Genomic DNA, 24,237 nt, shown 5'->3' on the forward strand with positions numbered 1-24,237 from the left:
TGTAGGCCCATACAATGCAAGTCATCAGGGTCCAAAACATTGTAACTTAAAAAAGCACACAATAGCAGCCAGGGACGGTTTACCGACCAGGCCAATGGGGCCAGTGCCCAGGTGCTCTTGACTACCAGGGGGCCCTTGACTGCCCGGGGTGCCCTGGGCTTTAAGGCTGCACTATCTAGTTTGGTGATCCCCCCTCTTGAAAACCATTTTGGGCATGAGCATTGAACCCCCCAAATTATTCAATTCCATAGTAGCTTCACTGTGGTATTGCATGACAATCTGATTTCATTGTACAATACCATAGCACATTCATAGTCATGGGGCTATTATGTTAGAATGTGTACATTTACTTAGACAAATGCTGTAATGTATATATGATCTGGGAAATAAACAAAAGTATCTGTCCTTGATAAGTGAATGAGCTGAAAGTCCGATCCGGTCTGCGCATGCGCGGATCACATGTTGCTCTGTTGTTATTGCCAATGCAGCTGTTCAGTGGCAAGCAGAAAGAGGCACACAGGCGAGCTGAATTAGATGGGTGGCAGGATGACACGCTCGGATAAAAAGACTACTCATACGTCACTGATTAAAACAAACAATGAGAGCCTGAGACGCTGTGTGTTGTGTTAAATAACCTTCCGACATCGCTTTGTCTGAAGATATTGAGCGAGTGCAGCACTCGTGCCGTCGGTATTTGTGATCATCTGTCACGGTCTTATAATAGTGTGCGAGCGGATATGGACGTGCATTTGTGGGATCAGCTCCAGGCTGGCAGCTCGGATGTGGATTGGTGTGAAGGGAATTATCTCATCTATCCTGGAATAGCGGAGTTTTATAACACGGTACGTCAGCGCTCTTTGTTGTCTATAGCTTTAGTTTGACGTGTGAGATTTTTTTAGTGCACTTTAAGTACACAACAATTGATGTAAAACATGCCACATATGGTGTTTCTTTAACTTGGGGTATTTTTTAGCACTGAGGATTCTCGATGAACATTTTTTCACACTTTCACTATGTGTCTAATAACTATGTCCAACAGTGTATGTACATGCATCCCATGAGATTTGTGTCATTTTATACTGAAATGCCTCAAATTAATTTGCTCCACATTCTGTTTTGTGTTTAGCAGAATTCTGTGGTGGGAATGACAGTGTTGGCATAGGGAATGACATGTTTAAAGGGATAGTTCACCCCAAAAATTTAAATTCTCTCATCATTTACTCACCCTCATGCCATCCCAGATGTGTATGACTTTATTTATTTTGCTGAACACAAAGATTTTTAGAAGGATGTCTCAGCTCTGTTGGTCCATACAATGAAAGTTAATGGTGGACAGAAATGTGGAGCTCCTAAAAGCACATAAAGGAAACATAAAAGTAATCCAAACAACTCCAGTTGTTATATCCATATCTGCATATCTCCACCTACTGGCCAGGGCTGATCAAAAGTATTGATCTGTTTCTCCCCCACACCAACCATATCGCTTCAGAAGACATTGATTTAACCATTGGAGTTGAATGGATTACTTTTGATTTCATTTGCTTTTTGGAGCTTCAAAGATTTGGTCACTATTCACTTGCATTGTACAGAGCTGAAATTCTCTTCTAAAAATCTTAATTTGTGTTCAACAGAAGAAAGAAAGTCATACACATCTGGGATGGTGTGAGGGTGAGTAAATGATGAGAGAATTAGCATTTATGTGTGAACAATCCCTCATGACATGGGTTTTTTTATTGTATTATTATGTTCCCTTAGGTGCAATTATAGTATTAATATATTTTTTTTTAAGAAAAACTTTTAAAATCTAGTGATTTATGACCTTTTCCCTCCCTGTTTCTCATCCTCTGATTCAAACAGTCTGTTTTGGGGGCGTTTTCCATTTAAGACTTCAGTGTTAACGCCCACTGTTATGATTGGCTAACGTCAGTGCCTATGTATCAATTATTGACGCCCCAGCCAGAACAATATGCAAGTAAACTAAGTAAAAACACTGTGATTATTCATAATGAATGAAATTGCGCTTTAAAAAGTAGTTTAAAGTTTAAAATAGATTACTTACAGTTTGGGTCGTCGTTGTTCCCAGAATAGTCGGCACGGACTTATCTTTGAGCAACAGTTTTCTGGCAAAGCCAGCATCATATTGAGATTTGTTCTCAAAACAGTCATCCTTAAAATGTACAGAACAAACGCTTAAGTTAACACTGCCGTGACTGGGACGTCCGCAAAAATAAACTGCATCCATTTTTCCCTAGCGTCTGGATCTTTCGGCAGCTTATTCAGAGGTTTTGTTTGACCACAGCCAGGAACAGCACATCTGTGTGGCATCGTAATTTTCCTGTGCACAAGTAGTCTCTGTCAGAGCTCGCTGTCCATCGACTGAACACTTGTGAGGCGCACGGCGATATGACGTAGTGTCATGCGTAAAGCGTAGTTATCTTGTGCTGGAGGCGGTCATATGCAAACGCTGGTACGTCACTTCTAACCGACACGTCACTTCTAACCATGAATCCAGAACGAGCTGTATTTTGAGCTTGATTAAATAAATGATTCATTTAGAATGGGGAGGACGTCTTAAAATATTAAACTTGCAGGACGTTTTAATGATACAAAGACCTCTTATATACCAAAAGATCAAGGCAAATGTGGTTTCTCATGTCATGACCCCTTTAACATTTTTGAGGAAAAAAAACGGCAGTCTCATTTGGTTTAATGTCTGCTGTGTCATAGCAAACATTTGATATATTCTAAATACACACAAACAATATTACACTCTTTGAATGATTGGCTAAATGACAGCCCGGATAATTGAAATGACACCCAATAGAAATATTCTAAATATTTTAGGTGCAGTGATATTTTCTTAGATTTTTCTTTGTCTCATATTTCATCTTAGCTCTTCACTGACACTTTTGTTGACTTAAGAAGTACACTAATTTTTATAAATTATCTTTATAATCTGTATTGCCCCTCAGACTTTCCTTGTGCATAACCCCAGTTTGCTACAAATGTAACACACAAGTCATGTTTTCAAACCTGTTGAGATTCTCTTTTTCTTTTTGTCTTTTCAGATAAGCAATGTCCTGTTTTTTGTCTTGCCTCCTATCCTCATGTGTCTCTTCCGTCAGTATGCTACGCATTTCAACAGTGGCATCTATCTCATATGGACTCTGCTGGTGGTTGTTGGTAAATTTGACCCTTCTCTCTCTTACTCTGTGTTAGATTGACTGAAAGTAATTTCTGGCACAAGAGCGATAGAGGCCATATTTTTCAACTTAATAGGTGGTGGCAGTTTGTGAACTCTACTCTTCCTTCTTTTCAGGAATATGGTTGGTTTTCAGGAAATTCAGGAATTTCAAGGACAGGAAATACATGATCTCACTGAAACCAAATGAGTGTGTTTAGGGCAGAAGTCATTGTGAATATGAAATGTGTGAGGGAACCTAACATAACATTTTGTTTGGTTTTATTTTTACCATTTATGTCACATGTTTTATTTCAAATACTAAATATGAATTATTTTGAAAGTGTAGCTAAACCCTTAGCAAAATTACTAGTGTGAAATATTGTTTTAGTTGTCAAAGTTGCTTTAACCTGGGGTTAAAGAATATGTTAACTTAGGGTTAAACCTAGTGTTAAATGCCTATTCCTTTCTCTGCTCTCATTCGATATTTTGCCAGAATTATTATTTATTCATTTTTGTTCAGTGTACGGAAGACATCACAGACCACATTTCCCATAGACATCTTTAAAATGTGTTAATATTCACATGACCTCAGAGCGTTCACAAGTATTTATGAGACACTAACATTTTCAGTATTTCAGTGGTCTTCAGTTTAAACAATAAAAGCTCTGTCACCATCTAAGCTTTAGGTTTTTGAAAGCTGCCCCTCTCATAGTGGTGTCACCCGCACCGCTCTGTGAGAACCAAATCAAGTCTATTTGTAGTTGTTAGAAGAAAATTCCTTTTTACTTCTTATTTGGTCTTTCCTGTCTTGGGTTAAGGTTAGGGCAATCACATTAGAAAACCTTTACCTCACAACAACCGCTGGTGTATTAAAATCACACTGGAGCACTGTCTGTGAAACAGCATTGGAAAGTAGCCAGCTCAGCACAAACACTGCTCTGTACAAATGTCTTCACAGTTTTTCCGCTCTAAGGAAGCTGCTGATTTAATTAATCTGGCTGTGATTTTTAGAGTCAAAATCCTCCTTGCCAGTCATATAATAGTTAATTTAGTCAAAGGATCAGACTAAGACAGAGCTTGTTTTAGGACATTTTTGAAGACCTTTTAACTGGCATACTGTCTATTTGCCAAAATATAATTAGATTTTTTTAACAAGGGCTATTCCTCATTGGCTGCAATATTTAGATGGGAAATAATGTCTAGAGTGCTGCACAATTAAATCTGACACAAGTTTGACAGTATATCTGTAGCACAAATAGTTGAGGACCTAAAAGTGAGGATGGCACTTGCATGGAGGGCCCTGAACGGCATGAACAGTGTATGGAACTCCAACCTCTCCCGCCAAATCAAACTCAGCTTCTTCTACGCGATGGTAGAGTCTGTTCTCCTCTATGGCAGTGAATGCTGGACCCTGAATCCAACCCTAGAGAAGTCCCTGGACGGGTGCTACACAGGATGCAGTGTTTAATATCAGTAAGAGTGTGCATGTAACCAACAAAATCCTGTATGAGGGAGCATCAAGAGTGAGCAATAAGATTGCTGTGAGGAGAATGAGACTTGCAGGACATTGCCGAAGGCATCGCGAGCTGCCAGCCAGCAAGCTGGTGCTATGGGAACCAACACATGGCCATCGGTCAAGAGGACGTCCCACGCTAACATACGTGGACATACTCAAGAGGGATACAGGTGCCCAGAGCACCAACGAACTGGCCGGATGCATGGAGAATCGGGATGCCTGGAGGCAACGATGGAAGGCTCGTCTGAGGACGACTTAGAGAGAATAGTACAAGACACGTTGAAGTGTTTGTTCAAATGTCTAACTCTAAGTATGGGCATTAGGAATGATGCTTGCCTTAGCAAATAAGAAAGAAAATAGGTCAATGGCATTTATTACTTTACTCCAACAAAAACGTAACTGTAATTATTGGCCATTGCACAAGTGAATGTGTACTGCGCGTTTAGTTTTGTTTTAATGTAGAATCATCATAAATAATCATTTTAGTGACTCCAGCCAGGTCTCCTAAGCAACTATATTGGCCCGGTTGCTAGGGAGGGTAGAGTCACATGGGGTAACCTCCTCGTGGTCACGTTTAGTGGTTCTCGCTCTCAATGGGGCACGTGTTAAGTTGCGCGTGGATCGCGGAGAGTAGCATGAGCCTCCACATGCTGTGAGTCTCCGCTGTGTCATGCAAAGCGAGCCACGTGATAAGATCCGTGGATTGACTGTCTCAGAAGTGGAGGCAAATGAGACATGTCCTCTGCCACCCGGATTGAGGTGAGTAACCGTGCCACCATGAGAACCTACTAAGTAGTGGAAATTGGGCATTCCAAAATTGGGGAGAAAAGGGAATAAAAAAAATATAAATTAATATAAATAATTACTTTTATTGTATTAAAATGATCCAAACTTGATTGACATTTTATTTTCAAATAGAACTGTTCAGGTTGTAGTCCAAAAACACGGAAGAGAATTCACATTTTCGAGCCTTGGGTTCCCTCTGGATTTTTCCTATGGGTTTTTATAATGGCAGTTTTGGTTTTAGGAGTAAAAGAAGGTCTGTGGTAAACAATGCTTGAAAATACGTGGAGGTTTTGTTCTACAACATAAATTACACAGTCATACCCCAAATGTGAATTTTTAAGCCTAATTGAAGCAACCTATAAAAAAATAAGGCAGCTTCTAAATTCACGTTCGAGGTATGACTGTGTGTAATTTATGTTATAAAACAAAACATCCACATATCTTCAAGTAATGCTTACCACAGACCTTATTTGACTAAAATCCTAAAAGAAACCTGGGAAAATCCCATGGTGAATTAGCCTTCTGGCTATAACTACAAAATTGATGTCAAGGCTGAGCAGCTTCAAAACTGTGTAAATCACTCTATATGGGATATGTCAATAATGGTTCGAAGCAGTTTCTTGTTTTTTTATTTCTATTTTGTTTTTTAAAAAAAATTCACATCATCCTGTTGATCTTGTTTAGGTATCGGCTCTAGTTATTTCCATGCTACGCTGAGCTTCTTGGGCCAGATGCTGGATGAGCTGGCCATATTGTGGGTGCTAATGTGTGCTATCGGCATGTGGTTTCCCAAAAGATACCTTCCCAGGATATTCCGTCGAGACAGGTGTGCTCTCACATCTTCAACCAAAAGCATACATATTTTACCCAAAATATACCTGCAGTGCTTGTTTTTACTAAAAGATTTTGTTTGTTGATTTAGTGGTTGAACTTTTTTTTTTTTTTTGGTCAAATCTGGTATTATTATATAATGCTCATATGTAATACAATGTCATGATATCAAATTTTTATTAGCTAAATTTAATAAACACATATTTAGCACATTTATTGAGTAATATTTACACAAAATGCACTATATAATATTTGAAAATAGAAAATGTGCACTATGCATTGACAAAGCTATCAGTACATTTTCACTGGTTTGGACAAATTATGATTTGTTCTGAGACAGACACAGGTATGGCTTAGCTATGCTTAAATTCTGAGTGTGAGACTATGACACTTGTTTTTTTAATTCTCCCCAATTTGGAATGCCTAATTCCCAATGCGCTCTTAGTCCTCGTGGTGGCTCGCCTCAATCTGGGTGGACGAGGATGAATCTCAGTTGCCTCCGCGTCTGAGACCGCCAATCCGTAGATTTTATTACGTGGCTTGTTGAGTATGTTACCGCAGAGACCTAGTGTGTGTGGAGGCTTCACGCTATTCTCCACGGTATCCACGCAAACTCGCCACGTGCCCCACCAAAAGAGAGAACCACATTATAGCGACCACGAGGATGTTGGCCTATGAGACTCTACCCTCCCTAGCAACCGGGCCAATTTGGATACTTTGGAGACCTGGCTGGAGTCACTCAGCACGCCCTGGATTCGAATTTGCGACTCTAGGTGTGGTAGTCAGCGTCTTTGCTTGCTGAGCTACCCAGGCCCACAGAATTCTCAATCTCAAAATGGCCTAATATAAACCAATTAATTGAAATCAAATGTAGCAGTCTATCACTATTAGACTCATCTTGCTCAATTCAAGATATGAGATCTGATATTATTCTGATGTAGGCAGTGCATACTCAATATCTCATGCATACTTTGCTTCTTATTTTCCTTCCTAACACACTCTCTCTCTCTCTCTCTCTCTCTCTCTCTCTCTCTCTCTCTCTAGGTCGAGGTTTAAAGTGGTAATTGGCATTCTGTCAGGAATCACCACCTGTCTTGCCTTCATCAAGCCAGTCATTAATTCGATCTCTCTCATGACGCTGGGGATCCCATGCACTGCTCTTCTCATAACTGAGTTAAAGAGGTCAGTGCTCTTATAGAAACATACACCCAAATTTCCACATCAGTTCTGTTGTGCTTTTCATGGTACCACATTATATATTTATTGTTTTACAAGTTCCTGACTGCTCTATTTATATATATTCTCTTATATATCTATATCTCTTTAAGCAAAGCATGTTTCAAAGGCAGCCATTTACTTGTGACTGAATTTAGGATTTTTTGTTTTTACATAATAAAGAACATTTTATTTAATGTTCAGTAATCCACCATGGTTGCCAAATTCAAAATAGATATAATAAGATATAATGGTTAATACTTCGGGTTAGGGATTTGAACAAATGGACAAAATTTGACTTGACTTTGACTTGACTTGCATTGAAGGAAGGACTCGAGCTATATCTAGGAACCAGAATATTATAGGGACTTCGGGATGGGTTGACTTGGGCCAGTAAGCAACCACATAACGACCACCCAGAGCACAGTAGTAACTGCATAGTAACGCTAAAAAACACTCAGAACACCTTAGCAACCGCAAAGAAATGCCCTGGCAACCACCCACAATCAAAGCTCTCATTTTCTTCAGGGTATGTAAAAATGTAGAATACTCTGTACCATATTTTCAGACTGTCCACTGGTAACATTTTATTTTGCTGTTAAAGTTTTGTCTTCTGCATAAGCATTTATTTGAAGAGCTCTTGCTAGGTTTGTTTCGTTTGAAGCCATATAGTGTATGTCGCAATATAAAACAGGCATTGTGACTGTGCAAAAACACAACAGCACATTGGCACATTTTTTGCTCTATGAGAGCAGCAAGCCATTGAGACATTTGTTGTTTAGCACACTGGCCTGAAATCCTCTGGCCACAACAACCCAATGTGTGTATAAGAGTTCATTTGCCTTGCTCTCTAGATGAAGAAAAAGGCTTATCAATGCCGGCTTGAAAACAAGACGAGCTGCTGTAGTTTTCCTGATAGCACTTACAGACCAGCTATATGCTTTATCTTACTGCAAACGTTGTATAAGTTTGAAGTTTTAGTGATAAATTCACAACCGTTGAAACGAATCATAAAGTTGAGCTTGTTTTCTCATTACAAGAAGTGAAAATGTGTATTTTGCTAAACCTTTCTCTGTACAGAAATGCAAATTAGTACAGAAACCTATTTATTTATATTAATTACATTTAGACAACTCAAAAAGTGGCCCAAATTACCTTAATTTAAGGTAAAAAAAAAATTGCTATTTCAGTGGTTAATTACTTTTTATCCAGTGTCAAAGTGGCCCAATATACCTAAATTAAATGTCAAAAAGTGGCCCAATTAACCAGAATTATACAGTATGTAAAAGTGGCCTAATTTACCTGATAAATGTCAAAAAGTGGTCCAGTTGAATCGACTAGGGATGTCCCGATATCGTGCTCATGTACTTGTTCTCGTACTTGTACAAAATACCAAATAGCGATACCATCTGACATACGAATGTCATTACGTAAACATTCATCCCACAAATGAAAATCACTTTATGTCTTAGTGAGATTATTTAACCGCAAAATCTGCGATTTAATGAGATAAATATATAGTTTGCATTTAATTCAGATGTGAGTGCTTGTGAATGTGTGGAGACAATGTTGTGCTGACGCCGGCTGCTCATACCTTTTTAAGGCTCCTCCAAGGCTGGTACAGGGCAAACGCCATCATGAGCATTGCCCACTCTGTAGCAGATGACGGTAAACAGAGTACAAATTCACGTTGTAGCACGAGGCACATACAGAGTACATACAGTGCTGTGCAAATGTTTTAGGCACTTAAGATGTTTCACAAAAACATTTGTCTTAAGATGGTTATTTATATCTTCAGCTTTAATGTGTCAATAGTAAAAATACATTTTAGACTCCCAAACATTACTTTTGCAAATAGAAAATTAAGAATAGAAGAACAGGGCGCTCTGCATGGGATGGCATTGTGCCCACAGAGCTCCTCACTGAATGTTGGGTCAGTCTGGGATTACATGAAGAGATTGAAGAAATGGAGACAGCCAAAATAGATAGAAGATCTGTGGCGAATTCTCCAAGAAGCTCGGAACATCCTATCTGCCAACAACCAAGAAAAACTGTGTCCAGGTGTACCTTGGAGAATTGGTGCTGTTTACACCAAATATTGATGTAGCTTTTTTATGTTTACTGGACTTTTTTATGATGTTAATTGATAAATGAAAACTATTCAACTATGACATCCTCACTTTACAACATTTTTCACAAGTGCCTAAAACATTTGCACAGTACTGTACTTATTCAGTTAAATAGCAGCCTTTTGTGATTTAATAATCACTTTGAGTCACGTAGCAACTGGCTTTTCCAGAGTGGAAAGCTGCTATCATAACGTCAATGCTCCTCTTTGTCAAAACAACAAAGAAACACTTCAAAATAAAAGCTCAGTCAAAATTAAAGGTAGATTTATAGGGGTTTGTATGGCAGAAATATATCACAACTGTTAAGTTATATTCACTGTAATACAATCACCACCACTACTACTACTACTAATAATAATAATAATAAATCAGTATTAATTGTTTTTTACTTAAGCATGATCTAACATCTGTGATACTCTGTTATGCAGCACTTTATTTGACAAAATATAACTCCAGTGTTGTATTTTGAATTATAATTGACCAATGGCAAAATTGGCCCAATTTACCTGAATTTAATGTAAAAAAGTGGCCCAATTTACCTGAATCAGTGTCAAAAGTGGCCCATTTGACCTGAATTCAGTGTCAAAAGTAGCCTAATCTACCTGGATTAAATGTAATAGTGGCCCAATTTACCTGAATTAAAGAGGTCATGACATGGGTTTTTTATTGTATTATTATGTTCCCTTAGGTGCAATTATAGTATTAATATATTTTTTTTTTTAAGAAAAACTTTTAAAATCTAGTGATTTATGACCTTTTCCCACCCTGTTTCTCATCCTCTGATTCAAACAGTCTGTTTTGGGGGCGTTTTCCATTTAAGACTTCAGTGTTAACGCCCACTGTTATGATTGGCTAACGTCAGTGCCTATGTATCAATTTTTGACGCCCCAGCCAGAACAATATGCAAGTAAACTAAGTAAAAACACTGTGATTATTCATAATGAATGAAATTGCGCTTTAAAAAGTAGTTTAAAGTTTAAAATAGATTACTTACAGTTTGCGTCGTCGTTGTTCCCAGAATAGTCGGCACGGACTTATCTTTGAGCAACAGTTTTCTGGCAAAGCCAGCATCATATTGAGATTTGTTCTCAAAACAGTCATCCTTAAAATGTACAGAACAAACGCTTAAGTTAACACTGCCGTGACTGGGACGTCCGCAAAAAATAAACTGCATCCATTTTTCCCTGACGTCTGGATCTTTCGACAGCTTATTCAGAGGTTTTGTTTGACCACAGCCAGGAACAGCACATCTGTGTGGCATCGTAATTTTCCTGTGCACAAGTAGTCTCTGTCAGAGCTCGCTGTCCATCGACTGAACACTTGTGAGGCGACGGCGATACTGAAATGAGCGTAGTTGTCTTGCGCTTAAAGCGTAGTTATCTTGTGCTGGAGGCGGTCATATGCAAACGCTGGTACGTCACTTCTAACCGTCACGTCACTTCTAACCATGAATCCAGAACGAGCTGTATTTTGAGCTTGATTAAATAAATGATTCGTTTAGAATGGGGAGGACGTCTTAAAATATTAAACTTGCAGGACGTTTTAATGATACAAAGACCTCTTATATACCAAAAGATCAAGGCAAATTTGGTTTCTCATTTCATGACCCCTTTAAGGGTCAAAAAGTGGCCTAATTGAATTTATCTGAATCAATGTCAAAAAGTGTCATAATTGGCCCAATTTATCTGAAATCAGTATCAAAAAATGGCCTTATTTACCTGAATTCACCCTAAACCTACTGTAGCATCACATTTGTGGTCCAATGGTCCTCAATTCAGTCTGCCACTCTTTCTGAGTATGCTTGTGTGTTTAAAAATTCCCTTTTTAATTTATGCTGTTTGCTTTGGCCCTAGTCTGTTGTTTTATGGGCAATCCAAAATGTGTGTGTGTGTGTGTGTGTATATATATATATATATTAGTTTTCATTGGCCTGTTTGTGTTTGTGCTCCACTGTCCTGACACTTCTAGCCCTTATCAGAACATGAAAAGATAGAATGGCTGTGCTTTGTTATTAATGTTGATGTTTAATTGAGCTGACAGAGGACTGCTGCACACAAGAATTCAAGGAAATCTAGGTTATGTAAAGAATGGTATGTCATATCATACATTTTCACATTATATTCTGCTCCCCTCTCTCACCCTTAGAGGGCTTTTTTCCTGCTGTGCCTTAAAGACTTTTATGCAAACATCTTTAGGGCCGAGCAAAGCTTTATTTTTATCAGTCTAGCTGAGTAACAGTTTCCACTTCCTGTGTCTTTGTAACTGTTCTCTCTTCCTTCTCTCTCTCTCTCTCTCTCTCTCTCTCACTCACTCACTCTACCCTCTTTTCTCATTCTCAACACAGCAGCTTCACCATTATAATTGCTGTGTCTGTACACCTCAGGATTCTTTATATGTTACTTTTTGTGGCATTGACCATTGATGTCAGCAATTATGGCTATGCAAGAAACATCCATCTGATAACTGCTACACTTGTTCACTGTTACAGCAAGACAGATTTGGTGGGAAGTGTGTGTGGGCAGTTCTGTGAAAATGATCATCAGCATGATCCTATTTGTGAACAATCGTGACCAAGCGCTCCTTGAAATGAAACAACAGTATTTATAGTTATTTAATGTAAAGCAAACAGAGTTCTGCACATCTATGCACAATAATTGTAAGTCTGACCTCTTGCTAAAGTAATGACACACCTCTCCACATGATTTGAGATGTCATTCATGTAGACATGCCAAAGTATAATTCTTAGAGTTAGTACTACGTTCTGATCCCTAAGCCTTTGTATGAGCAATAGTGATGCCTCACTTAGCAAATACCACAAAATATGTCACAAGTTTTTTTACAGTGTTGCTCTTCCTGTAGGTGCGACAACCCGCGTGTGTTTAAGCTGGGTCTTCTGTCAGGTCTGTGGTGGACTCTAGCGCTGATGTGCTGGATTAGTGATCGCATTTTCTGTGAGATGTGGTCATCTGTCAACTTCCCTTATCTACACTGTGCCTGGTGAGTACACCGCCCTCCAAGTGCACTCATTCAGGTCTCATTCATACTGCATCTACCGAGCATGCTCGGTGTACTTCATCCTATACCAGTACGCCACAAATAACAGTGGGCAATATAACAGTGGGTCTACTTATTATATAGGAAAGCTACAAAAACAAAATTTGTCAAACTTGCACTTCAATATACTTGAATATTTAATAGTCAAGGCATTGTTCAGGTTCTTTGAGGTTTTTTCCCCCGTCCCGAGTTGTAAATACATTTGAACTCAAAAGTTTGCATAAAAAAAATCACAATTCCTGACATTTAATCATAGAAAATATTCCCTGTCTTATGTCAGTTAGGATCACTATTTTAAGAAATATCACATTCCCAGTGGGACAGAAGTTTACATACACTTTGATAGCATTTCCTTTAAATTGTTTAATTTGGGTCAAACGTTTTGGGTAGCCTTTCACAAGCTTCTCACAATAAGTTGCTGGAATTTTGGCCCATTCCTCCAGACAAAACTGGTGTAACTGAGTCTTTTTCCTCCAAACATAACAATGGTCATTATGGCCAAACAGATACATTTTTGTTTCATTAGACCAGAGGATATTTATTAAGATCTTTGTCCCCATGTGCACTTGCAAACTGTAGTCTGGCTTTTTTATGGTGGTTTTGGAGCATTGGCTTCTTCCTTGCTGAGCTGCCTTTCAGGTTTTGTCGATATATGACTCGTTATACTGTGGATATAGATACTTGTCAACCTGTTTCCTCCAGCATCTTCACAAGGTCCTTTGCTGTTGTTCTGGGATTGATTTGCACTTTTCACACCAAACTACCTTCATCTTCTAGGAGACAGAATGCGTCAACTTCCTGAGCATTACGAAGGCTGCGTGTTCCCATGGTGTTTATACTTGCATACTATTGTTTGTACAGATGAATGTGGTACCTTCAGGCATTTGGGAATTGCTCCCAACGATGAACCAAATTTGTGGAGGTCCACAATTTTTTTTTGAGGTCTTAGCTGATTTATTTACATTTTCCCATGATGTCAAGCAAAGAGGCACTGAGTTTGAAGGTAGGCCTTAAAATACATTCACAGGTACACCTCAAATTCAGTACACCTCCTATCAGAAGCAAATTGCCTAAAGCAGAGGTCCCCAACCCCCAGGTCATGACCAAGTACTGGGCCGTGGAAGAGTTGCTACCAGGTTGTGAGAACATTCTGGAAAAAAATTCTGTGCAGCACTGATATACACCCTTTGCACTTTATGAGGCACTATCCAAATGTACATAAAAGGCATAATTTCAGATAACATCGGTTCCACTCTTCCTATATAGATGAAGTTACTGTATACAATCAAACGCTCCACCCTGCCCTTTCCTGGTTCTTTTGGTTGCCCAGAAAAGAACTACTGTCTGTGGGCGCTTCGCTCAAATTGAGCTGAAAATGCGCAAAAAATGCTGTTTTGGTTGGAACACCCCCATTTTCCACAGATTAATGGAGATTAAGGCTTCTTAAAATTTCCACCAGATCATTGTATCAGGAAAAACTCTTCATGGGTTACCATGATTGTTATCGCATCTGCTTCATTAGATGCAATTGACCTGCAGCAGCAGTTGGTGGATATTAACATTTTACAAAGAAATCGCACAAACTCTGATCGCACGTACGAACCCAGAAACGGGGTTTCCTGCAGTGTGACGTCAGAGGAATTTCATCTATAGCCAATGTTAACTTGTGTGTAAAACTAAGGTAACATCATGATATAGTCAATTACATGTGAAACAATCTGTCTTTGCATGAAACAAGTCATTTTTCCAACAATTGTTTACAAAGTAGATGTCCTAAATGACTTGCCAAAACAATCATTTGCTAATATTAAATATGTGGAGTGGTTAAAAAAAATGACATTTTGAGTTTTAATGACTTCAGTCTAAGTATATGTAAACTTGTGACTTCAACTATATTCAATGGGGTCCAAAAGTATGAGATCACTAGTGTTTCTATTGTGCATTTCTGTTTGTACAATTATTTTCCATGAAAAAATAATTTTTTCAAAAGCTGAATTAAAAAGTGAACATGAGTTTCTTATTAATTATTACGGTCCCCTATAGCCTTAAAGGGATAGTTCACCCAAAAATGTAAATTCTCTCATCATTTATTCCCTCATGCCATCCAAGATGTGTGTGACTTTCTTTCTTCTGCAATTGTTTACTATAAATTTACACTTTCACTCACATTTCCAAATTCTTCTTTAGTTTTTTGATGATTTGCATTCTTCGTGCATATCGGCACCTACTTGTTTAGGCTGGTCAAAGGTATTGATTTATAGTAAAAAAAAAAAAAAAGGACTTAAATATTGATCTGTTTCTCACCCACACCTATCATATTGCTTCTAAAGACATTGATTAAACCACTGGAGTTGTTTAGATTACTTTATCACTGCTTTCGTGTGCTTTTTGGAGCTTCAAAGTTCTGTCCACCATTCACTTGCATTGTATGGACCTTCAGAGCTGAGATATTCTCCCTAAAATCTTAATTTGTGTTCTGCAGAAGAAATAAAGTCATACATATCTGGGGTGGCATGAGGATGAGTAAATGATGAGAGAATTTTCTTTTTTAGGTGAACTATTCCTATAATGATCCGTGTTCCTGTCAGCCGTGACGGCCAGATCCCGACTGGCATTCATTCCAAACTTTGCCAAATATTCCAAAATGTACCTGTCTGTTACATGTTTTATATTGTTTAAAATTGGTCAGGTTAAGGAATTGCATTGGGTTACGGGATGTAAAATATCAATATGACAGTACAAATTTCTAAAACATATTGCTTTCAAACGCAATAATATCCGAAGATTGACGAGCCTGTGACAGATTCAAAAGCTTTGTTAACTAACGGGTTTAAATTTAAGATTTTTATGTTATCTGTTTTATAGTATTTTCTACCGACCTGGAAACAGAGCGGTGCATTAGGTCTTATATTATGAATACCAATATTATTGTGGGCTGATATACATTGAACAGCCTACGCAGTGTAATTTTTCAGTAATAGAGATCTAATTTATTGCTATTCTAATCAATTCCTCTACACTTTTTATCCCCTTATATTTCTGTTTACAGGCACATTCTCATCTGCTTGGCTTCCTATCTGGGGTGTGTGTGTTTTGCTTATTTTGACATAGCATCAGAGGCTCCCGAGCAGGGCCCTGTAGTCAAATTCTGGCCCAGTGAGAAATGGGCTTTTATCGGGGTGCCATACATCACTCTTCTCTGTGTGCATCGGAAGCCTTCAGTTAAGGTGACATAAACTGTTCTTCCCAAGGTATCTGATTACTCCTCAATGCACTTTGTACTGCAGAATCCTGTTTTTGCAAGTGGGTTTGTTTTTTTGTTTGGGCGGAGATTTTGGTCAATCAGTAATATGCATGTCAGTATGCACAAAATGAACTTTTGAATTATTGGAAGGATTTCATGTTATGACAGCTTTATATGTTTTAATGGATTATCAGGCACAGAGAATACACACATTAATATGGTATATACATTTGGAATGAGGGATTATAAAAATAGTGTTTGCTTTTTTTAAACAAATTTTCACAGACCTGCAGTTGAACCTGCATTTAATACTTATGTTAATTTGTACAGTTAATATTTTGAAAATCTAATTTTACCTGCACTTATAATAAGGTAGCACAGTCATAAAGGGGTTGTTGTTACATATTAACACAGAACATGATGTTATTTCACTTCACACACAAGTGTACACTTGCAGTGTTCTGAAATTAAGAGGTATAAAAAAACAGCAACATTTTTTGTTTTTAGGACCCAGATTTTGGTTTATGGGATTCTCAGAATGATCTGTTTTAGGTTTTGTTCAGACAGGTGACAAAGATCCAGTCCAATACTTTTCTTTTTTTTTTTTTTTTTGCATGTACACTAACATTCAAAAGTTTGGGGTCACTTGACTGAAATGTTTCTCAAAATCTTAAAAATATTTTGATCTGAAGGTGTTTGCTTAAATGTTTGAAATTAGTTTTGTAGACAAAAATATAATTGTGCCACCATATTAATTTATTTAAATCTAAAACTAAGATTTAATTAAAAGAAATGTTTTGATGGATGATTTGGACCGAATAATAAAGATAAGCAGCCAATAAGTGCCCAACATAGATGGAAACTGCTTCAATACTGTTTAAAAAGCATCCCAGGGTGATACCTCACAAAGTTGGTTGAGAAAATGTCAAGAGTATATTTCTGCAAATTCTAGGCAAAGGGTGACAACAGTGAAGATGCTAAAATAAAACATAATTTTGATTTATTTTAGATTTTTTTTGTCACAACGTAATTCCCATAGTTCTATTTCTATTATTCCATAGTTATGATGGCTTAACTATTATTCTAAACTGTGAAAAATCCATGTAGTGGTTTGTAGTCTGAACAGCAAAAGAGAGAAAAAAAAAACTGATGACTGTAAAAATCTGATTTTTACAGATTACATTAAAACTTTCAGCCATTTCAGCTGGAACACTTATTTAGACGTATTTTTTTTTCAAGATTTGCGCATTTTAATTTAACGACATAATTCAGATTCGATTGTGTAATTTTTAACTAAATTAAATTAATAAAACCTAAACTATATTTATTTATTTGTATTTTATTTAGTTAAATATTACTCAATTTAATTTGTTGGAATTTTGTTGTAAAATTTTAAATAAGTACATTTTTAAATAATTTTATTTTTGAGTGCAGAATGGATTTCATTTTTTTTTTTATTTCCCCCCCATCAGTAGTTTTTCCACTATTCAGCCTACAGCTGTGTCCAAATTCACTCATTTTCTTTTTTAGTTTTTAAATGTTATCCCCTTTTTCTCCCTGGAATGCCCAAATCACACTACTTAGTTGGTCCTCATGGTGGCGGAGTACAAGTCTCATTTGCCTCCGCTTCAGAGACAGTCAATCCGCGCATTTTATCACGTGGCTAGCTGTGCTTGAATCCAGGGAGACTCGCAGCATGTGGAGGCTAATGCTACTCTCCGCGAACCATGCACAACTGAACACGTGCCCCATTGAGAGCGAGAACCATGAGGAGGTTACCCCATGTGACTCTACCCTCCCTAGCAACCTGCCAATATGGTTGCTTAGGAGACCTGGCTGGAGTCACTCAGCACACCCTTGATTCAAACTCACAATTCCAAGGGTGGTAGTCAATGTAAATATTCGCTGAGCTACCCAGGCCAAAATCAAATTCACAAATTTTCAATGGTAACATCTAAATGAACAGATTTTATTAAGGACAAAAATATTATTTCACATCACTAAATTAGCTTGAATACATTAGGTTACACCAACAAAACTAATTTCAAGGGTAAGACCGGACAGAAATAGCTCCTCAAGTTAACGACTGCAAGTTACCAATTTTTTCAGTGTAAAATATCTGGCATTTGCTGTGGCGTGAACGAGTGAGCAGTTTCAGATTGCATGAATATATCAAATACAGTGATGACGTTGTCTCATAAACCTCATGAGGATAGCACGACTGCGAGGTGCCTTGCATGTGATCAAAGGCATCAGATCTGTTTGATTACTTGGAAAAAGGAGTGGAGAGTTTGTCCTAAAGGATTTGACTAAATTAAACTGAATTTGAAAAACAAATGTGCCATGTGCCGAGTGGACAAAGCCTTGCTATATAAAGCACATTTTCTCTACTGAATGCCAAAATAAATGAAAAAATACATTTTCAATATGAATTGACTTTAAAACATGGGAACTAAATCTAACTAATGCTTTTTATTATTAATTTTCCTTGTTACTCGCACATTGAAATATTGTAATCATTGTTTTTTATTGAGGCCAATTACCTGATTCCACCACCTGATACCCCTGATAGTAAGTTTATGATGTTAATATGTAACATATTGATTCCAATAACAGTATAAACTGGATCTAAATATTCTGAGCCATGTTGCACTACTGTAAAGTGAAAGAACATTTGACAGATGTATTATCGCAAGATACCCTTTTACAACACTGTATGAAAATTGTTTGGTGAAGTGAATGTAAAAGAATGCTCCGTTGAAAATGATTGGCAAAGGTTTGCCAACTGTCAACTGTCAACCTCTTTTGAATGTAATCAGACAGAAGTGTGTGTGTGTGTGTGTGTGTGTGTGTGTGTGTGTGTGTGTGTGTGTGTGTATGTGTATATATATATATATATATATACACATATATATGCACACATATGCTAAAGAACATGGAATAGCTTGTTTTCTCAAAGACTGTTAATTCGACCTTTTATTGCTTCACGTTTTGAATTGACAACACTTTACATAGACCACATATCGATGGATCACGAATTTGTACTGCCAATTAAAACAATACAAAGGATTTATTGAAGGAAGAAACGCCAAAAGCACCTTACTTGCGCAATATAAATACAAATCCAATGCAGATTTATACATATTACGCATTTTTGACTTTTTGCTGCTTTCTTCCATTGCCACAAAATTGCATCTGTATTTCTAAGAGAAGCTGAATAATACCTGTTTCTTCATTGTTTTTGCCACTCAACCAGCCTTCAGTGTAGTAGTTTTCTACTGAGTCATTTTGTATTCTTGTATAGCTTTCTGCTCAAGCAATGCACAATATGTACTGAAAGCCAATGCAATGACTATTACAAGTGTGAGAGTGTGTGTGTTATATTTTGCGGTCTCTGCCAGCCAGACTCAGATGCAACACAGAGACCGAGGATACAAAGAATATTTATTTTTTGTGACTTATAACCGATTAATAGTTTTGTAACTACCATTTATCAATGACTGTTTGTAACCAAATTAGTTAAATGATTGTATTTTTACACCTTATTTAATAAAAAACATGCTGCATATAACGGTTTTGAAAACTGCATGTCTTTCTTAATGTGTGATTTTATATAAATAATCGTTTACTCCATTAGAGTTTTACAGTAAAAGTACAGTAAGTTAAATACTTGTAGCATTTTAATATGTATTTAATTGTCATTTGTACATACTTGTTGCTCTAATGCTCAGCTGATGTTCTTTACAATAAGAAGTGATTCCTAGACCACTGTTAGTATACTAAACCAGAGTGGCTTTAAATGTTAATTTATTATTCATTCTTGTACCTGTCCTTTTAATGCTGTCAGCTTTATAACATATTCATTATAATATTTTAATATGTATATTTAACAACTGAAATATTTTAAATAAATAAATGAAACTATACTGGATAATTGGTGGATGTTTAATAAATTGTCAGTTGCTACAAAAAATATACAGTATTTTAAGACATACACAGTGTTTTGTAGTATAAATTAAGTATAAAAGTGCAAAACATAGAACATGAAACTCGCATGAAACAAAAATGTATAAAAATTACACCACAATATATTATCACATTACAAACAAAAACATTCAGTTGTTTGAGATTAAAAGCACCATAGATTACAGTATTCCAAACATCTAGACAGCTACTTCACTTTATAATGTAATAATAATCTAGGCTGACAGTGTTTCTCTTTGAAGCATCTCCCAAACGCTGGCTCTGTGTTCAGGTGTCAGGCAGGGTTTGATGACCGTCTCAATATTCTCCACTCTTCTTTTAAAGCGTGCTCTATCTCTGGCCATCTGCAACCAACAAGACCCATCCCGTGCTGCCCTGCTAGCGAAACTCCATACCACCAGGGGATGTACAGTCACCTCATCACTGAAACATACCTAAAATAGAAAGTAAATGAAAAGTTGAGTTAGTCATCAGAGTACTCATAAGTTATATTCAAAACCAGACTATTCAGTGTCACCTTGTAATTAGTCATGCAGCATAAGTCACATGTGTGTAACGTGGCAACCTAGCCAATGTTATGAGGAACCTCTATAACAACTTATCAGCTGTTGTCAAGGCAGATCAATGACAAAGTGTTTTCATCCCTCAGTCACATTTCTCAGTTTTGTCTTATAGGCATTTTTGCTTGTTTGTTGCACAACCTTTCACCTCTGCTCCACAGAGATATTTTTATTGCTTATATATATATATATATATATATATACATCTTGGAAGTCTTACAAAACTTCCAAGAACATATCCAGGTCAAATGTCACCCCAAAATAAATAGACATAAATAAACAGAAACAATAAATTATATTTTGCTTTAAGAAAATGAAGCTTATTTTAGGACCAATGGTAAATTAAGGACATTTACTTCACCAATTCTCATTAATAAATAAAAAAAAAAGAAACAAAATAAAGCTCATGCTTATTTCTAATAAGAATTACCATTGAAATTAACAGAAATGTAACAAATTAAATAAATAAAAAGTTAAATGTTTGGACGCATTATGGTAAGTAACATTGTCTTGTGGTTAATTGTCATGAAAATAATGTCACAATGCAAATAAGAAATCTAGATAGTACAAAATAGGGTTTTTTTCTTGATGGAAAATATATACAGTATATATTTTTAATTATAATAAATTGGTTTATATATAAACTGGACATGTTAACGTGTGATTCACCATTAATAATGAATGTAATATGCTACATATTAATTGTCATCTTCTATAAATTGAACTAAACTTGGTTTCCTTGCAATATATTTCATAACAAAATCATAAGAAAGAAGAAATTAAAACCAATGGCATTAAAAGAATCTAAGGAGGGTTACCATCGAGAACAATCTTAATAGTACGAAAACATTTTTTTGTATCTTTATGCTAATTAATCCATTATTATGATTATTATTTTAGGTTTTGAAATGTAATCTGGACATGTTTTAATGAGATTCACCAGTAATGGTAAATTTCGTATACAAGATATTATTATAACCAATATATTTCTAAAACACTACATATTAATAGTTAACTTCTTTCAATTTAAACTCAGTATTCATTTAATATTTACCTTCTTCCCACCCTCCTTTGTGCTTTGTTTCGGATGATGCTCTTCAGCTGCCTTTGATGTTGAATGCTTAACTTGTTTGATTTGTGAACACAGGGTTAGCTGGTTCTGGGATGTGCTTGCAGAGTTTGTTCTAGATCCAGTGGAGGAGGAGAAGCTCAGAGGGTTGTAGGGGTCACTGCTGTTGAGAAAAGATTCCCAGAGCTCAAGGCTCTCCGTTGATGCCTCTGAATCACCCTCATCATCCTCATCATCATCATCTGACCATTCAGAATCCACATTCTCATCACGCTCTGATTCACAATCTTCCTCTTGTGGAGCGTGCTCTTCATTGTCCTCATCGTCTTCCTCCTCATCATCATCATCTTCATTATCATTAACTTCTTCAATTTCTTCTTCAGACTCCCATTCCAGCCATTCTGAGAGGTTGTGTTCTTCATCATCCTCCTCCTCATCCAAATCATTCACAGACGATTCTTGCTTTTCAGCAGGCCGGGTCAATTCTTCATCATCTAGCTCCACTATGGCTCTCATCTCTGGATCTTTCATCTCCTTATTAGTGTTGATAACACTAAATTCCCAGCCAGGCCTCTCCTGGGCCTCCACACCTCGGGTCTTCAACTTGCCTGTCATGGTCATGTTTTTTCCCACACAAATGAAGAAAGGAATCTTGTATCTGAAAAGCTCTGTCACACCCATACAACAGATCACAACTCTCCGGATGACCTGCCACAGATAGAGTTTGTTCTTTAGTAGCATTGAGAAGATGGACATTCCACCATAGAGACTGAGGGGTAGATTTTCATGCCTTCCCAGGGTATTGGATGACAACTCTGGACTCATTTTGGATTGCATGTATAAAGCTGCCTGATGGGATAGTGGGTGAGCTGGGCAAATGGTGAACGGTGCCATAATCACATTCACTCTGCAAAGAAGCAAACAAAATCCACAATGTTCAAAATATATCAAAATAACTTTTTAACTCAAATAGCCCAATTCCCAAGACTATGTTTGTTTTGTATGCTGTTACAAGAGACTATGACACATACCAGTGTGACTTGCCCTGCCTTTTTTATGTACTGTCATGCCAATTCAACATACTAAAAACAAGGTACTTCAATGTGTGGCAGGGTGGAGGGCGGGGCCGGTCGCGATCCTACATACCCGGTCCCATATTAGGCTAATTATGCCTCCGAGAGGGATAAAGGTCGACTGCAGAGGATCGTGCAGAAGAGAGAGATCGTTTACGGACATGTCCGTCATGTGTGTGTTTGTCTTCTGTTTTAGTTTATTATTAAACCATTATTTATGTTGAAAAGCCGGTTCTCGCCTCCTCCTTTCCATTGATCCCTTTACACAATGGTGTTTACCATGTAAACTAAAGTCATTACATGTCTGTTTTTTCTCTCTAAAAATGACCATGATAGTGCCATGGTGTTTGGACATGAGACCATGAGAATGCCATGATTGTTTGGACATTATATCATGTTTTTTGTACATGTACCATGGTAATATTATGTTTTAGACATTTCATATTAATATCATGTTTTTGACATGTATAATTGTAATATTATGTTTTTAAAACATGTTTCATAGTATTATCATGTTTTTTTTGGACATGTACCATGGAACATCATGTTGTTTAGACATGTTTAATGAGAATACATGTTTTTCGAACATGTACCATGGAAAAACATGATATATGAACGTGATAATCAAACAGTATCATGGTTAATCAAAGTACCGTGGTATTTCTATTTGATTTCATCATTCTACTGTCCCAGCATGATACTTATTAGTTATGTATGACGGCATGACGCAGAGATAAACGATGTTGCACGCAAGCACGTCACGTATCTGCTTTTATTGTTTATGTCGAATAAACAAATATCTATAAATGTTTTCAATTATGCATAAGTACAGTTCATTAATAAATCCTTAATAATAGACAGTTAATAACACATTTCTTACCTTTCTGTGTTTGGTCAGCCTGTCGCTTGGCAATCGCTCCAATGAAGATTTGGTTCTCCAATGTTCAGTTTACTGACGTTCTCAAAACCACTCTTTGAGTAATATGACAACGATACAAACATGTACTCCATTTTCGCTTTATTCATTAACATCTCTCGCTCGGTGTGTTATTTCAAGTAATACATTATTTGCCGTAAATAGAAATACTGTCTGTCTGGCGTCGAGTGTTTATATATGTTGTAGTGACGTCAACATGTGGAGGCGGGACTTGCGCTTTACCGTCAATGACGTATTGGGAAATCACGTAACAAACGTTTAGTTGCTGGGCGGGGCGAGGTCACAAGTGTCTGGTTGAAACCGGATTGCATTATACCTAATATGGAAAGGAAATTCTAGAACAAAAACATTGTAGTGGGTGTTGTCTGAAAGGCTATAAACAAACACATCCAAATAAAGGGGACTTTCGTTTCGATTACCATTTACCATTACATTATGATAGAAAAGTAAAAACGCAGGCATCCTATCTTTATTGCAGTGATGTGAAAATAGTGTCTTGTTTTGTTTTGATGACAACAAAGAATAGGACATTTCTCCTCTTTCTTTCCCCATTCAGTTTTTGAGTCAAAGTCAGTTTATTGTAAAAAGAAATGGGGTTTCTCTGGAAACCTTGGTGCATACATTCAACATTATGAAACAGTACCATGTCACAGAC

General features: G+C 37.1%; 2 protein-coding genes across 2 annotated transcripts; one reads left to right on the forward strand and one right to left on the reverse strand.

The window, feature by feature from the left end:
* The first annotated feature begins 497 nt into the window (after window positions 1-497).
* Window positions 498-18,863, forward strand: acer2 (alkaline ceramidase 2). Its single transcript, XM_052136073.1, has 6 exons — window positions 498-842; window positions 3,069-3,183; window positions 6,171-6,312; window positions 7,362-7,499; window positions 12,521-12,658; window positions 15,765-18,863. The coding sequence occupies exons 1-6, from the start codon at window positions 738-740 to the stop codon at window positions 15,949-15,951; spliced, it is 825 nt and encodes a 274-aa protein (XP_051992033.1). The 5' UTR covers window positions 498-737; the 3' UTR covers window positions 15,952-18,863.
* Window positions 18,864-19,891: 1,028 nt separating this feature from the next.
* ppp1r15a (protein phosphatase 1, regulatory subunit 15A) lies at window positions 19,892-23,743 on the reverse strand. Its single transcript, XM_052135995.1, has 3 exons — window positions 23,526-23,743; window positions 21,558-22,479; window positions 19,892-20,377 (listed from the first exon to the last, which is right to left on the reverse strand). The coding sequence occupies exons 2-3, from the start codon at window positions 22,464-22,466 to the stop codon at window positions 20,159-20,161; spliced, it is 1,128 nt and encodes a 375-aa protein (XP_051991955.1). The 5' UTR covers window positions 22,467-22,479; window positions 23,526-23,743; the 3' UTR covers window positions 19,892-20,158.
* Between the last annotated feature and the right edge of the window lie 494 nt (window positions 23,744-24,237).

This window comes from Xyrauchen texanus, chromosome 1 (genome assembly GCF_025860055.1).
Source record: "Xyrauchen texanus isolate HMW12.3.18 chromosome 1, RBS_HiC_50CHRs, whole genome shotgun sequence".
Lineage (NCBI taxonomy): Eukaryota > Metazoa > Chordata > Actinopteri > Cypriniformes > Catostomidae > Xyrauchen > Xyrauchen texanus.